The sequence below is a fragment of the Dipodomys merriami genome, unplaced genomic scaffold (genome assembly GCF_024711535.1).
Source record: "Dipodomys merriami isolate MVZ:Mamm:240054 unplaced genomic scaffold, mDipMer1.0.p SCAF_27, whole genome shotgun sequence".
Taxonomy (NCBI): Eukaryota; Metazoa; Chordata; class Mammalia; order Rodentia; family Heteromyidae; genus Dipodomys; species Dipodomys merriami.
The window spans coordinates 16106291-16117873 of record NW_027204159.1 but is presented as its reverse complement, the minus strand read 5'-3'; the positions used below and the strand labels follow the sequence as shown (position 1 = coordinate 16117873).

Here is an 11583-nt window from a genome sequence, read left to right as displayed (position 1 = left end):
AATTTATTAATATTTTTATTTTTTGTGATACTGGCATTTGAACTCAGAGGCTCCCATTGCTTACCCTTGGACCCATGTCTCCAGATCCTATTTTGCCTCTTTAATTTTTTTTTTGGGTCCGGTCGTGAGGCCTAAACTCTGGGCCTGGGTGCGGTCCCTCAGCTCTTCAGCTCAAGGCTAGCGCGCTACCACTTGAGCCACAGCTCCACTTCCGGCTTTTTTCTTTTTACTTATGTGGTGCTGAGGAATTGAACCCAGGGCCTCAGGCATGCAAGTCAAGCACTGAGCCACCTTCCCAGCCCCTCTTTAATTTTTGAGAGAGGGTCTTGTTTCCTTCTTGAGTGCTTGCATGGACAGCAGTCCACCTATTTTATACTTCCTGTGGTAGCTCAGATGTTAGGCACATGCCACCACACCCAGAATCTCTAGGACTTTTCTGTCCAGGTTGGCTTGGAACTATGATCTGCTTTCAGCTACCAAAGTAGCTAGGCTATGTATGTGAGACAGCTAGGTGTACTCTTTACACAAAGAGAACCATTGTAGGCTGTGTAGTGTAGGCTCCTTTATGGGCTGCACAATGAGATGTCCTAGGGCTTCTTCCTGGCCTCCGTGGACATCTCAGTTTTCATGGCTAAACAGCCCCTCCCAGCCCTTGGGCATTTGAGTTCCTCCTGTGTCTTAGTTTCTGTGTTGCTCCCCAGCCTCCTCCATAGCAAGTGTGAGAGCTGTGGAGGAGGTGTGGGGTGTGCAGGCGTGGGCTCCCTCCTGGAGCCACACCCAGGTGACCAGAGCTGGCAGCCTCCTCTTGCCTGCTCCACTGGCTGGGTCAGATGCTGAAGATCGAAGTTTCTTTGAAAGAAAAGCTGAGCAGAGGAGAAATTCCTTTGCCTGGGAGTGGTAGGGAGCGTCAACCTAGAGCCTGTGTTATGAACTTGATGTGAACACACAGAGATACACACACACACAGAGACACACACACAGACACACGCATGCAGACACACACAGAAGCTCCTATCCCAGCTGCTCACTGGGGAAGGTGACTTTCAGGTGTGAATGAAGCAGTGTCAGTGTGGTGTGTGGATGCATACACTAAGCCTGTCCTGACTTGTGAGTTCCAGTGCAGGATTTTCCCTAACATTCCAAGGAAATGCAGATCATGTGACGCAGCCCCTCCCAGCTTGAGTCTCATCCTGGGGTTGTGGAGGAGGAGAGGAGGGGTAGACATATGAACATCGAGGTACATGTACAATGCTACCCTTTCCGGGTGAGGCTGCTGGTTGTCTGCCCTTGGCCTCAGCTTTGCTATGGGGCCAAGAAACCGGGCACCGATCGCATTTCAGAAGAGCAGAGGCTCTTCCTGCTGAGGCCAGAGTCAGCTGCTTAGTGACCTTTGCCCTGGTCAGCAGCCTGTCTTTCCTCTTGGGGCCACCCCCTCCTCTGGTCTCCAGTTGATCCTGTCAAGGTGTCCAATCCTTGGAGAGGAAGGCTGGGCTGACATTGTACCACGTGTCACGGTTTGCGTTGCAAGCTGGGTTTTGCCTCACAGATACCTGGGTTTCTGATAGAGCAGTGAAGCAGAGAGATAGGGACAAAGGTCTTAGGTCTAATACCAACTCTTCTCCACCTATGGGCTACGAGGGCTGGAGGAACCACTGACTCTTCCATTCCTCATGTGTGTGTGGGTATGGAGATGATTAAATGGGGGCTTTTCTGAGTCCATCAACAGGGCTCAAGAAGTATTATTATTATTATTAATGTCCACAAGGAACAGATTTGAAAGCAATGGATAATGTTTGATGAGTAAGTAGATATGAACACAAATTAATTATGAGTTAAAAGTCTTCTCTTCTAGCCACCTTTCCATCACTGACTCCATCCCAAATCAGTCTACACCTCCTTCCAATGAAAAGATTATTTCCCAAACTCTCTTCAGTCCTAATTCTAGCATTGTTTCTAATGGCTTTATCCCAGTCTGGAATTTTCTTCCAACCATCTCCACTCTATCAAATTTCTATGTATCAAGGTTACTGCTTCCATGAAGCTCTCCTATTGCCTATTGCCTCCAGTATGTCCCTGTATACGGATGTTCCTCTTTCCAGTGGAAGCTTCTCCCTGAGAGCAAGACACATACCTTCTCCCTGTCCAGCATCATAATACCTAGAATGCAGTAGTCTGCTTTTACCCAGCCTGTCTCCTCTTACCCACTCAGCCAACCTGGTACCCCTTCCAGGCCTCTGACCTCCCCCAAGAAGCAGAGAAAACATTCATTATAAAATGAGAAAACCCAACATTTGTTTCTACTCTCCTGCACAATGCAGAACTCAATGCAGAGCTGAATATTTTACTACCAGCCACCAGAATGTGTGTGGGCTTCTCCCGCCCACCACCTAGTTCTCAGCAGACATGAGCCACATGCTCTGTAATCTGATTAGTGTGAGCACTCTCTGTCTGGAGTGGCTGTTAGGGTTCAGTCTCCTGCAGCTGCCCCAGTGAAGGTGCCAGTCAAACATCTCAGGCTGTGCCCTGGATCTGAGCAACTGGGTGTAACCAGGGGTGCCCACCGATCCCTGCTCAAGTGCCACTGAGTTGCAGCCCTTCTAGGAAGCACTTTAATGCACTTACCTACCTTTTTTTTTTTTTTTTTTTTTAATGACGAGTGTTAGTTACTAGGGCACTGGGCTAATGCCTATAATCCTAACTACTCAGGAGGCTGAGGTCTGAGGATTGTTGTTTGAAGCCATCCTGGGCAGGGAGGTCTGTGAGACTCTTATCTTCAATTAAGAACCAAAAAGCTGGAAGTAGAACTATGGCTCAAGAGTTAGAATTCCAGCCTTGGTCTTAAAAGCTAAGGTACAGCATCCTGGCCTTGAGTTCAAGCCATAGTACTGGCATCAAACCAGTAAAAAAGTCAGAACACTTCAGATGATACAGGTGGACAGCCAGACGAAGAAATGCCTAGGGCAGAGAGTGTGGGAAGAGGGCTGAGCCTATAACCATCTTCCTGTCATTTCCGTGCATTGGGCCACCAGGAAGCTCTTTGAACTCAATGTTTTTGAACCTCATTACTTACTCACAGTAGATTAAGTCACTAGCAATTGGTGATCACTTCAACATTCAGCCTTTCTGCCCTCTCCAAAGGAGACTAAGACATCGAACCTCTGATTACATGGTTGGTTCTCTTGGCACTAGTACCCAACATGAGGCTTTGGGCTTTCATTGCTCATCAAAACTTTTTTTGTTTCTTAGTCTGAGAACGTGAGTTGATCTTGGTGTCTGAGTTTTCTGTCATTGGCTGGCACTCTACCATCTGAGCCATGCCTCCAATCCCAAGTGTGGTTTCTTGTAATATAGCCAGATGGCAGTGGCTCAAACCTATAATCTTAGCTACTTGGGAAGTAGAGATTATAGTTCAAAGACAGACTAAGCATAAAAGTTCAAAAGACTCCATCTCCGGGTTGGGGGGGGGGGAAAGTACAGTAGTTGAGTACGGTAATATGTGCCTGGTATCCTCAGTGTTATGGAGAAGTATAAATAGGAGGATCACAACCCAGGTTAGCCCGGGCATAAAGAAAGACCCCATCTGAAGGGTGCCGATGGCCCAAGCCTGTACTCCCAGCTCTACAGGAGGCTGAGATCTGATAATTCAGTTTTGAAGATAACCCAGGTAGGAAAGTCTTTGAGACTTATCTTCAATTAACTAGCAAAAATCCAGAAGTGGAACTATGGCTCAAGTGGTAGAGTACCAGCCTTGAGCAAAAAACCTAAGGGGCTTACTGTAGGTTCTGAGTTTAAGCTCCAGTACTAGCGTGCGCGCGCGTGCGCGCGCGCGCGCGCGCGCACACACACACACACACACACACACACACATGGTTTCTTGAACAAAATATGTTCTCATCACTCAGGAAACTCTATGGGCTTTTGGAGCTCAGGACAGAAAGTAAAGATTTGTTTTCTGTTGTATCACAGATCACCCCACATTACTTCATCAGCAATGTCATCTTAAATCTCAGGCCTTTCCCCACACCCCAGCTCACACATCACACCATTCGGTTACTCTTTTAAAAATTACATTATTGTAAAGATGCTGCACAGAGGTTACAGTGACATGAGTAAGGTAATGAGTACATTTCCTATGGAGCATTGTTACCCCCTCCTTTGTTTTTCCCCTACCATTCCTTCCCTCCCCACCTCCCTCACTTCTCCACCCCCCCCCCCACTCCCACAGAAGTTGTAAAGTTCGTTTACAACATAGTGTCTTGTGAGTATCATTGCTGCAATGGGTCATCCTGTCATTCTGTTACTCTTAAGTAACCAGGGTCCCATGGCTTCTCAGACATGTGGACACATCCATATGCATCCATATCCTTCCCTGATCTGTGTAACTGCAGGAGGCTCCTCCAGAAACTCTTCATCTCTGCTCTATCCCAGCTAGTCTATTTCTCCACATAGCTAAGAAGTCCTGCCAAATCTTCAGTCCCATCCTATCCTTCTTTGGCTCAGGAAACTCTGGTGGCTGCCACTCTACTCAGAGCGAACGACTGCAGCTTCCTCTAAAGGTTCTCCCCACGTTTCCATACCCAGGCCCGATCCTTTCTCTGACTTCTCCCACCGCTCTGTCTGTGCCAGATCATCACCTTTATCTTTCAGAATCCTCTCTCTATCCTTCTCCCTGTGTGTCCTGGAGCAGGTGTTGCCCTTTGGCTTCCAGGAGTTTTAGGCCCGTGGGAAGATGGGAGGAGCTGGAGTATGTATCTCTGCTCAGGGCCTTGGTTGTGCCATGGCTCTGTTTCTCTCTCAAGGACATTGCTCCTCCTCTAGCTTGGTGCAGCAGGTCCACTGAGTCTCCAGTAGTCACTTCTCCCTCTTGAAGCTTCAGACTCAGGGATGTTATGGATTTGAGTGATTCCTTGCCCCAAGAGACCTCTCCATTATTGCCTCATCACCATTAAAAAACAGTTCCCTCTTTATTTTTGTACCAGTACTGAGGGAGACTTGAATTCAGGGCCTTGTGTGCTCAGCTTTTTCACTCAGCGCTGGTATTCTACCACTTGAGCTACTCCTCCATCTCTTTTTTGTTTTTGGAGGGCATTTTTGCTGATTAATTGGAGATAAGTTTCTCAGATTTCTTTGCCTGAGGTGGTTTTGAACTGTAATCCCCAGATCTCTGTCTCTCCAGGAGGAAGGTGTGAGCTCCTGGTATCTGGCTTTTTTTTTTTAATTAAAGGATACCATGGTATTGGAGATGCATCTCAGCAGGAGAGTGCCTGACTAGTAAGCATGAGACCCTGAGTTCAAATCTCAGTGCTGTCCTCCCCAATGTCATCTTAATCAATTACCATATTTCCAAATAAAGTCACATTTTTCAGGTACCTGGGGCTTAAGACTTCAGATGCACACCATGGTGCTGTAATCCTAGAACCTGGGAAACTGAGGCAGAAGGATTGAGAATTCAAGGCCAGTCAGGGCTACCTACTAGGACCTTGCCCCACAACACACACACACACACACACACACACACACACACACACACACACACACACACACACACACACACACAATACATACTTTTTGGAGGAAGGATGCAATTCAACCAATCAGGATCTTTTCCGTTCTTCCTTGCAACTGTAGTATTCAAAGTTACTAGTGTCTCAATGAGATTGTAATAATTCCAAGAAAAATTAATTTTACATCTGAAGTAGCAACTAGCAACTTAGGGTGGGTTTGTTCTGCATATGTTTGTGCTTTCCCTGTGTAGGCCACCCAGAGCTCTGAACATTTAAAAGCTGAGAAGTGAAATCTGAAGTTCTGGATTCTGGTTTCCATGACAAGTCAGGATGTTAGCTTACCAGGCCTCTTCTCCTGCTGCTCTCTCTGTTTGGGAGTCTCTATATTCTGCTAAACCCATCTCAACCACTCATGAATACAGCATCCCTAGTTTCTTGCATCTCAAGAGAAGCTGTGACTTCACTAAGAATGAACTGTTTGTTTCAAACTTGCTAAAATGTATGCAGCTCAACCAACTGCCGCAGGGTGTCATTTCTGATGGTCTGGGCATCCTTCCAGTAGTTGGTCCTGATCATTGATGGTGTCTGACTGTTACTGTCCCTGAGAAAGAGTGGTATGCAGCTAGACACCAGTGGCTCACGCCTGTAATCCTAGCTACTCAAGAGGCTGAGATCTGAGAGTGGTGGCCTGGAGCCAACCCAGGCAGACAAATCCAGGAGACTCTGATCTCCAGTTAACCAGCAAAAAGCCAGATTTGGAGGCATGGCTTACACAGTAGAACATTGGCCTTAAATGAAAAGGCCAAGTGAGAACACATGGTTCTGAGACCAGTACTGGTGCATGCATGCACATATAGACATACACAGAGTAGTATGCAGACAAGGAAAAAATAACTGTGTCTGTTTATATAGGCAAGTTGGGAGAATCTCTTCTTCAGTATCTGATGTTCATGTAGCTCTCAGAGTCTCTGTGTGGTGTCTTTTAAAGGAACACTTACCATTTTGGGCCTAAGATGTTAATCTTTTTTTTGTGTGTGTGTGCCTATCCTGGCTCTTGAACTCAGGGCCTGGGCATGGTCCCTGGGGTTCCTTTTTGCTCAAGGCTAGCTCTTTGCCACTTGAGCTACAGTCACACTTCTTTTTGGTAATTTTTATTGGAAATAAAAGTCTCACAGATTTTCCTGCTTAGTCTAGCTTTGAACTGTGATCTTTACATTTTAGCCTCTTGAATAGTTAGGTTTACAGGTATGTACCCACAGCACCTGGCTTAAGGTTCACGTTAATTTATAATGTGCTTTGGAAAGGGTGGTATGGGACAGATACATCGAGGGACATGGGGACGTTAAATGGGTATGCATGGAGACAATGCTCCCCATAGGGAAGTGTGGAGAGAGACCATATCCTCCCTTAGCCCCTGTTCACTCTGGCCTCCATTCCCCAGTCTTCCTCTCCCTGGCCCTCTCCTGTGTGCCCTGGAGAAGGTGGGCGTAGCCTGTGGTTTGAAAGGTGATGCTTCTGGAGATGAGATGAACTTGCCTGGTCTCATTCATAAATTGTGGGGAGGGGTTGGACAAGGCATATAAATCTCATGACGCATTTCCTCACTGAAACCAACCCAGACCAAATCAACCAACCAAAAATAATGTTGCTATGTCATGTGGGCTGTGATGGACTGGAATAATGTACGAATGTGTGGTTCACGGTAAACACCCCCTAACTGCCACCCCGAGCTAAGGCAGCATTGAAACTCCAGCAAGACTCCAGAGATGCAAGTGAGCTCCCGACCCTGGGGCTGTGTGGGTGTGGGCTGTGGAACCTTGTGACCACTGCAGTGAGCTGACTCTGAACCCAGCATGCTGTGTGTCTCCTGATTTTCCTCCTAGCATGTAGATCTAGCAGTCCTCTGACCTCCTTGAAAAGCTGTAAGTACGCATGGCCTGCTGGTTCCCGCCTCCTGTCCACCCACAGGCTCTCTTCCTTGGATCATTCAATGGGACCTTGGCTCTGAACATGAAGGAAACATCAGGTGGTCAGTAGTCCCTGTTAGACTAGCTATGTATGGCTGTGTAACCTGAGAGGCATTCAGGCCTGTCTTCTCCATCTCTTTTGAGAGATCTCCTGGGAAAAATGTTCTGAAATGCATCCACGTTGTCCCCTGTATTCATTCTTCTGCGTTACTGGCTCTCTGAGGTAGGCAAAGAAATGTATCTGGAACTGGTGAGGCTAATTTTCCATTCAGACTAGAGTTAAATGCATTTGTCCCTTCAGTTTCTCACCTATATGTGGCTAGGCCACACGTGGTGATTTTCTGGATTCCTTTACATCAGGACTTGGGGAAGCCAGGGGGCTGGGTGCTGGCATGTGTGCCACTGTTCACCCAGTAAGGTGCTGTGAGGTTCTGTGCCCACAACTCCAGCAGCTTCAGCGGAGAGTCAAGAAAACTTTTGCCAAGAGAGAATGGGTGGGATCACTTTCTGAGGGCTGGCAGGGGAGTCTGTGTGGGCCAACAGTCAGGGAGCCAGCAAGAAAACAGCCTTGATTCTGAAGGATGCTCTTTGCCCTCCTCTGCCCTGGCAGCTTGCACAAGAACCAAACTGTGTATCTGGAGTCTAGAATTTGAGGAATGTGCCACAGCCTGATAGGCGCGAAGCAATCTGCAAAGAGGCAGGGAGGAGCAGCAACCAGGGCCAGGGCCTGACAGGGAAAGGAGTGTCAGGCTTGTGGGCCCGGTGGCCCCTCCCATTCTCCCTGGTCTCCTCACTGCAGCTGGGATATCAAAGACTGCATTGTGCTTGGAGTGGCCTTGGTCCCTCTCGCGTGCCAGGGAGGAGGCGGGAGGAGGGACACTGCTGGGAGGCTCCCTGCTCTCTTCTAGCTGGTGTTCCCAAGGGCCCTGGCCTGGGAAGGATGGTGCACACATGGGTGGCTGCTTCTGTATCCCTGGGGAGCGGAGTCCATCCTGGGGCCCAGGTGAGTTTCCTGGTGGGGGTGGAGGGAGGTGGTAGGGTGGGGACAGAGGCTGCCCTGGCTTGTGACTGGTTCTAGGAAGGAATCTCTTCTCACTGTGGCTGGTTTGACGCAGCTGCCCTTCCTTCCAGAGACTGGAAGATGGTTATGCATTCTGGCTACCTCTTCTCCCTTCCTAATTGAGCATCATTCCTTTTGTAAAACAAAAGGAATGCAACCTGGAGGGGCTGCTTTTCCTGGAGCTAGAGGCTTTGGGCTTTCTTTGTAGAGGGGGAGCAGGCCTTTCTAGGCAGCCACTCCTAGGGTATGACTAAGCCCTTCCTTCCTTTCTTCCCAAGATTCCCCAGGGCAGGAAGAAGTTTCCTGCAGTGAGTTCCTCTGTGGCCTACGGGTGGTCATAAATTTGGCTTCAGTCATTCAACTCTATTTTCGTCTAGGCTTCTGCCTCTGAAGACAAACAGGCAGTTTCCTGCCTCCTACCTGTTACAGTGGTGGTTTGAGGCCTGCCAAGTCAGGTCATAGAGAGTTGTAGCTTTAAGATACTATCAGGTCATCTGGAACAAGACACAGTGACCAGCCATCCATGTTTGCTGGGCTCTGAGGGTTTTTCTGGGGGCATAGTCAGTGCTAAAGCCTGGAGAGTCCCACACAAACCAGCCTGGCTGGCCACCCTGAAGCCAGCTCTCTGCTCTTTTCCAGAGCAGAACCAGACCCTGAAGGCTCTTTTAGGACATGATCAGGGTACCTACTGGCTTTAGGGAAGAGGGTGGATTGGGGAAGACTCATTTGGAAAACAGAGGACGTTTATTCCAAGGATTCATTCCTGACTCTAGTCTTCCTGGAGCACAGCTCTGGTTTGCCAGAGCATGGGAAGGAACAGTGCTGAGCTCTGGGCTTTCCCTCTCTGATGGCTGACTCTCCCTATGGGCTGGGAGCTGGGCTCTTAGAAGGTCCTTCAGGTCCTTAAAGTCTTGGCAGAGGCGTCTTGGCACTGACATCAGGGAGGCTCTCGTAAGCACAGGCTACCCTGGGCCTAAAATTAGAAGCAAACAAGCCCTAAACAATACCACTGGTGCAACAGACTAGGATGCAGCGTGCCTGTATTATTGGGATTTATCACATTTTCAAGCCCTTGCCTCAAACCCTATGGTTCTTGCAGGTATACTACTTTCTTTGCCTGATTGCGGGGGAAGCAGGGTCACGGGACTGATTCCGTCTGCTTCCATTAGACAGGTATCATCAAAAGCCATGGCTTTGAGACCAAAGTGATCTTGCTTCTTTTCATAGTGATTAATATCTGTGTTTTAGTTTTCTCATTTGTCAATTGTATGAAGTAATAAGTTAGGCATTCCTCGTGAGACGGTGCTGGGGTTAAGTCTACCTGTGAGACCTATAAAAAAGCATGACACACAATTAGGAAAAATAAACATCAGGTCTTGAGTTACATGTTTATAACTCTAACAGATCAGCATCTCTCTCGGGGCTCCATTTGTTCATCTGTGGAGTGTAGGGGGTTGTAAAGTGCTGGTGGCGGGATCTTCAGGAGCTGTGTTCTTGCAGCTGGACCAGCTTTGACTGGACCCCAGCTTGGGCTGGAGTAGTTCTGCTTCTAACAGAGGCTTCCCGTGGAGCAGAATTCTGCAGTATAAAACAAAGGAACTTGCATTGAAGAAGGTGTCAGAATTCTTAAGGCACTGTCATCTAATGAATATATTTTTCATCCATGTTTTGCTACTGGTAACTAGGTTGGTCCCTTGGACTTCACCAAGAGAGTCAGCCTACTATTTATTCCTGTTGAAGCTGTTCATGCCCTTCCCCCATGTTTTTCTCCGTGCCCATCAGAGCCTTTCCTGGGAGGGTCGGGGGCGGGGGGAGGTCAGTATGTACATGCTAGGTCTGAGGCCAGTTGATATAAACTTCAATTTTAGCTTCCTATATATATTCTGGAGAAATGACACAGACCTGGAGCTATTTCGTAGTTTGATCTTGAGCACAAGCCTTTTGTTTTCTGGAGCCTCTGTTCTTGGGTGTGGGGAGGGTCCACAGTAGTGTCCATCATGGGGAACCCTTGTGAGAACTGCATTGGGAAATTTAGCCCATGGACTTGGCAGAAGGTCTGGGCAGTTTTATTGTCGGTAGATGTTGACCACTCCCAGATCCCTACTTCCTGCTTCCTGTCTCAGCTGGCGCAGCAGTCTGGGCTCATGTTTTTCTGGCTGCTTCTGCTATTTGGCCTGTTCAGTGGGAGTTAGCAGTGAAGACCAAACTGTCCTCATGATAAGGGAGGCAGGAAAGAAGGAGGCTCCTGATAGCACGGCACTCTGCACAGCTGATTGGCTGCTTTATTACAGTGTGATGCAGTAATGAATGTGGGCGTGAAAGCCCGATGACTGCATGTTCATCTGCGACCTCTGCTTGTGGCATCTGGTGCTCCTGGTGGTTCTCATTTGCTCACAGATATCTCCTATTTGCACATGGTGAGAAGGTGGTGCTTGGTCTGTGGCCAACCCCTCTGGCACTTGCCTACCCTCTACATTTTTGCCATTGTTCAGTGAACTATGAAGCGAAGGCAGATCCTGGAGAATTGTCATGTCAATGTTACCTCATCTAGAAGTTTCTAGCACTTCTTCCTTACCTTCAACACCTTTATGAAGAAATTTGGCAGACTTTTTTTTGTGGGAGAGATATTTTTGTCTGTGATGATCACCCATGTTTTCAATGCTTGCTTCAGCCTTCTTGGTAAATTCGAATCATTAGCATGATGATAAGAGATCACAGAGACTGCTGACAACAATAAGGGATGGAGTATTATTGTTATTTTGCTGGTACCAAGGTTTGAACTTAGCACCTGAGTGCTAGAATCTGGCTGGTTCTCTTGTTTGAACCAAGCTTCTAGGATGGCTTTTTGCTGGTTAATTGGAGATAGAATTTCATAGACTTTTCTGTCTGGTATGGCTTTGAACCATAATCCTTTGGATCTCAGCCTCCTGAGTAGGTAGGATCACAGGCATGAGCCACTGGGGCCCACTCTTTCTTTTACTTTTTGAAGAAATAAACCATTACAGAAGCACTTAGGGGTCCCCTGAATGGCTCTTTTGAATCTAATTCATCT

General features: G+C 47.8%; 1 protein-coding gene across 4 annotated transcripts in view; it reads left to right on the top strand.

Annotated features, from left to right (window-relative positions):
• The first annotated feature begins 8312 nt into the window (after positions 1–8312).
• Sh3tc2 (SH3 domain and tetratricopeptide repeats 2) overlaps positions 8313–11583 on the top strand; it is a 68394-nt gene continuing 65123 nt past the window's right edge. For all 4 annotated transcript variants that reach the window (XM_070036354.1, XM_070036353.1, XM_070036352.1 and 1 more), the window contains exon 1: positions 8313–8474. In XM_070036354.1, the coding sequence (XP_069892455.1) occupies positions 8423–8474 (52 nt within the window). In that variant the 5' untranslated portion in view covers positions 8313–8422. The remainder of the gene's footprint in view (positions 8475–11583) is intronic.